We start from the raw sequence: 5,033 nt of genomic DNA, 5'->3' as shown, positions 1-5,033 counted from the left end.
CTACCATGGGGAACCTTATCAAACGCCTTACTAAAATCCATATACACCACATCTACCGCTTTCCCCTCGTCCACCTCCTTAGTCACCTTCTCAAATAATTCAATAAGGTTTGTGAGGCACGACCTGCCCTTCACAAAACCATGCTGACTATCCTTGATCACATTATTCCTATCCAGATGTTCATAAATCCTATCCCTTACAATTCTCTCTAAGACTTTGCCCACAAAATGGAGATTTTCTCCATTCATCCAATCTATCAATATCCTGCTGTAATTTTATGGTGTTGTCAACACTGTTTGCAATGTTACCCAATTTTGTGTCATCAGCAAATTTGGATATTTCACTTTTAATGCCATTATCCAAGTCGTTAATGAATAATGTGAATAATTGATCCCCGACGCAGTTCCCTGTGGGACATCACTGGTCACATCCTGCCAATTTGAATGCTTACCCATTATTCCAATTCTGTTCCCTGCCACTCATTGAATTTCCATTCCATGTTAGTGATTCACCCTCAATTTTGTGGGATTCTACCTCAGCTAACGGTTTCTCATGTGGGACTTTAACAAAAACCTCCTGGAAGCCAAAAGGAACAGCATGCATTGATTTACCTTTGTTTGTCACTTTTGTTCCTCTTCAAAAGACTCTGTGAGATTTATCAGACGTGACTTGCTCTTCATGATTCCAGGCTGACTCTCCCTAATAAACACAAGTCTTTTGAAATGATCAGTTTCTCTAATCTTGATTATAGTTTCCAACAATTTCCCCACCTCAAATGTGAGACGAATTATTCTGTAATTCTGTGGTTTCCCTCTGTTACACTTCAGAAAGAATGGAGTGACATGAGCAAATTTCCAGTCCAGAGGTACAACTGGTTTCTAAGCCAGAGGTGTAACTCCTGAATCTGGGGAACTCGGAAGGATTATGGTTTGGGTATCAGCAATGTGCTTTCCGACCCCCTTTAACATCAGTGGATGGAAACCATTGGGTTCTGGGGATATGTCAATCTTCAGTTCCATTAATTTCCCCATTATTGACGATAAAGCTTCAGCTAGTTTTATTTGGACCCTGTCCCTGATCCTCTGGTAATTTCTTTGGAACTTCCAGCAAGCTCTCCTCCATCTCCTGCTGTAAATACTGAAGCAAAATAATTCTTCAGCATGTCTGCCATTTTCCTATAGTCACTGACGATATCCCCACTCTCAGCCTTCAATGGGCCAGTTGTACTCTGAACCAGCTGGTTTCCTTTTAAATAGTTATCAAATCTCTTCTTATTATCTTTTATGTCAATTGCAAGTTTCCCTCAATGATAATTTTGAGCCACTGTTATAAGCAGCTTTGTCACCTTTTGTTGGTCTTTGTCACATTCTTTGGGATCTGTACTGTTAGTTGTGTTTTTACAAACGCTTCCTTTTACCTTTATGTGTCCCTTACCTGCTCTGATGTCTATGGCTTTTTTTTTTGTGAGGTAGATCTTTTCCTTGTCATTATTACAAACTGCTTCTGGATGACATTAAATGTTTCTTTGAACACCCTGCAACTGTTCCTTGGTTGTTTTCCCAATCAGCAGAGCTTCCCAGTTTCCTGTGGACAGTCTCAGCCTCATCCCATTTAAAGTCTGTCTTATTTCAATTCAAAATGAAACTAGATTATGTTATGATCACTATTTGACAAATGCTCACAAACATCTAGATCAAATTAAATCATAACCGAATCCAATATGATTGTCACATCTACAACATGTTGCTGAAGAGAATTATTCTGAACGTACTTTAGAAATTCATAACCTTTCTGTTAAAGGCTTGTCTATTTCTCCCAGTCTGTGTTATGGTGAAAATCTTCCATTAATAGTAATTTACCTTTGCTACATAGCTGCCTAATTTCAGTAATTAGACTGTCTAGCTCTGAGCTCCTACCAGCCAGCAGAATCACCCCATCTGTACACTTCCCCCCCTTGGTACAATCATCCTGTCAGCTTCACTGTCCCTGACTGTAAATACTATCTCCTGCAGAAACAAAACACTGAGGGTGTTGGAAATCTGAAACAAACACAAAGTGCTGGAGAAACTCAGTAGGGCTGGTAGTCTCTGTGGAGAGAGAAACACAGACTGAATGTTTGAAGTTGTTTGATTCTATGGAAGCTAACCTCACCTGGTGTGTCACTCCTGCAGTTTATTTTATGGGCACTGTCTAATCATTCCCACTGTATAATTATTCCCTGTTCTATAATTACTCCGACTGTATGTTCACTTCACACTCCACAGTCCCCACTGTATAATCAGTTGCACTGTGAGGAGCACAACTCTGCACACCATGCTCCAAATATATGTCCACCAAGCCTTGAACTAATTACAGTGAGACAGTGTTACTGTGATACACCAACTCTCCGGGAAGAAAAACCCACAGCCATGGTCACCCTTCCTTGCTGTCCCTGCTCGCTACCTTTCAGTAATTCCTGAACAAGGACATCCGAGTGCCTTGGAACTTCCCCACTTCCCAGCCTCTCACTATTTAGGGAAAGCTCTGTATTTCTGATTTTCCTGTCAGGCTGAGAACCTCCCATTTCTCCACATTGTGTTCCATCTGCCAAATGTCCGCTCACTCAGTGAGCTTCTCCAAATCCCCTTCGTGTGTCTTTGTACATCATCCTCACAACTCACACTCCCTCCTCATCTGTGTTTGCAACAAATTCACATCAAAGTGATGGAGGCAGATTGGGAATAGCCAGGATTCAATCACAGATCCATGTGGAACATGACTAGTCCCAGCCTGCCATCTGATAGGTTGTGAATCTTTAGCATTCTCTCCCCCAGAGGGCAGTAAATATCTGTCAGCACGTTGATTTAAGGCTGGCATCAACAGGGTTTTGATCTCAGGCAATTAAGGGATGGGGAATGGGCTGAGACTGAATGTTGGTGGACAGGTGTGATAGAGAGGGAGAGACTATGGGACTCGCTCCCACAGAGAGGGGGAGAGACTATGGGACTCGCTCCCACAGAGAGGGGGAGAGCCTGGGACTCGCTCCCACAGAGAGGGGGAGAGCCTATGGGACTCACTCTCACAGAGAGGGGGAGAGCCTGGGACTCGCTCCCACAGAGAGGGGGAGAGCCTGGGACTCGCTCCCACAGAGAGAGGGAGAGCCTGGGACTCGTTCCCACAGAGAGGGGGAGGGGGGGGGATGCAGGACTCACTCCCACAGGGAGGTAGGTGGTGATGGGGAAATGTGGGACTTGGAAGGATAGCCTGGGACCAGTGGCATGGATGTGTGCTAATGTATTTTCCCCTGTTCCTGTCCCTTACGGCAGCATTGACGCCTGTACAGACTGAACTAGACACAGTTCTCTAATAGGTTTCACAGTCATGCATTACATCAGATTTTCTTGCCTTGGTTTAGGGTCTCCCAGGTTCTGCAGGTTTGACTGGCCCTCCAGGTCCCACAGGCGATCCAGGTCAGAGGGTAAGTCACAACTCACAAATAAACATCAACAAGTGAAAATGCTGTCTTGAAACCGTTAGACGAGAATTGATCTTTCTAAGTTTGAAGCATTAATATTTCTTAAGGGATTGAAAAAGTTGATGTCAATTAAAAACTGAATTTCTTTCTGAATGGTCTGGTTGAAGTTTGACATAAATTTGCATTTGGGGTTTAAAATCGGGAAACTGCGGAATGTGCAAACACCCCTTTGTGAAAGCAAAACCTCTTCAAAACTCACAGCTGAAGAATTATCCAAACCTAGCTCCCTGTAAAGACCCTCGGCATTGATGGATTTCTAACGGAGTGACTCCTTCACGTAGAGACTGAGGAGCTGGGACAGAGGGAAGCTTTAGGATGGTCATGTGGAAAGTCAGCCCCTACTGCATACACTCACTGCTGTCGATGCACATGAAAGAACATTATTCAAGATTCCCTGGAGAAGCCTTTTACTGTTGATTGAGGGAGAGAGAGAAAAAGAAGGAATTCTTTGACTTACATTACCATACCACGTTCACACAAACCAGATGTTTGAAGGTTATTAAAATGCACAGTCAGAAACATTCCTCACTGGCAGAATGCTGCACTTTTGCAGATGGCATTCCAGCCTGTCAGAATTGCCCAGAATTTAACGTTTGTCAAACATTATTTGCTTTCCTTTCACGTTAAACCCAGTAAGTCAACATGACTCACAGATCAAAGATTCCTTCTGTATAGCACTCAGCCTGTGCTCTCACTCCAACAACTCACCGTGAGCTCGAGTTTTATACCCAGCTCTATCACAGAAAATCACTGTCCAATCCACTCCAAATAAATCTCTAGTCTGACCATTTATTTGATGGTCAATAAATATTGGTTCATGATACAAAATGGCTGCACACTCCCAGTTGGTGAATTGCAAATTGTTAAAAAGTGGCAATTTACATTTCCAAAGCCCATTTCACTGTATCAGTAGCTCAAGAGCAACATCCACCCAGTCAAATATGTTAGAATGGAGACCACTACTGCAATGTGGCACATACGTGCAGTGAATAGTCGCACAGCAAAGGGCAAATATTTGGGAGGAAACAGCAGAAAAATGCTAGCAATTCAGAATAGAGCAACTGGAGAGATTTAAATCAATGCCACAACGCAAACGGAATAACTGATTTAAAACATATTGAAAGATGGGACATCAAACAGTGCAGCACTCCCTCAGCAATGACCCTCTGACAGTGCGGCACTCCCTCAGCATTCACCCTCTGACAGTGCAGCACTCCCTCAGTATTGACCCTCTGACAGTGCAGCACTCCCTCAGTACTGACCCTCTGACAGTGCCCCACTCCCTCAGCACTGACCCTCTGACAGTGCGGCATTCCCTCAGCATTCACCCTCTGACAGTGCAGCACTCCCTCAGTATTGACCCTCTGACAGTGCAGCACTCCCTCAGTACTGACCCTCTGACAGTGCAGCACTCCCTCAGCACTGACCCTCTGACAGTGCAGCACTCCCTCAGTACTGACCCTCTGACAGTGCAGCACTCCCTCAGTATTGACCCTCTGACAGTGCAGCACTCCCTCAG

General features: G+C 44.1%; 1 protein-coding gene across 1 annotated transcript in view; it reads left to right on the top strand.

The window, feature by feature from the left end:
• Window positions 1-5,033, top strand: part of col11a1a (collagen, type XI, alpha 1a) — a 251,811-nt gene that overhangs the window by 34,925 nt on the left and 211,853 nt on the right. Inside the window, exon 6 of the mRNA XM_043700060.1 lies at window positions 3,395-3,457. Coding sequence (XP_043555995.1) covers window positions 3,395-3,457 — 63 coding nt within the window. The remainder of the gene's footprint in view (window positions 1-3,394; window positions 3,458-5,033) is intronic.

Source organism: Chiloscyllium plagiosum, chromosome 11 (genome assembly GCF_004010195.1).
Source record: "Chiloscyllium plagiosum isolate BGI_BamShark_2017 chromosome 11, ASM401019v2, whole genome shotgun sequence".
Classification (NCBI taxonomy): Eukaryota; Metazoa; Chordata; class Chondrichthyes; order Orectolobiformes; family Hemiscylliidae; genus Chiloscyllium; species Chiloscyllium plagiosum.
Note: the sequence above shows the minus strand (reverse complement) of the source record. Positions and strands in the feature narration are given on the sequence as shown.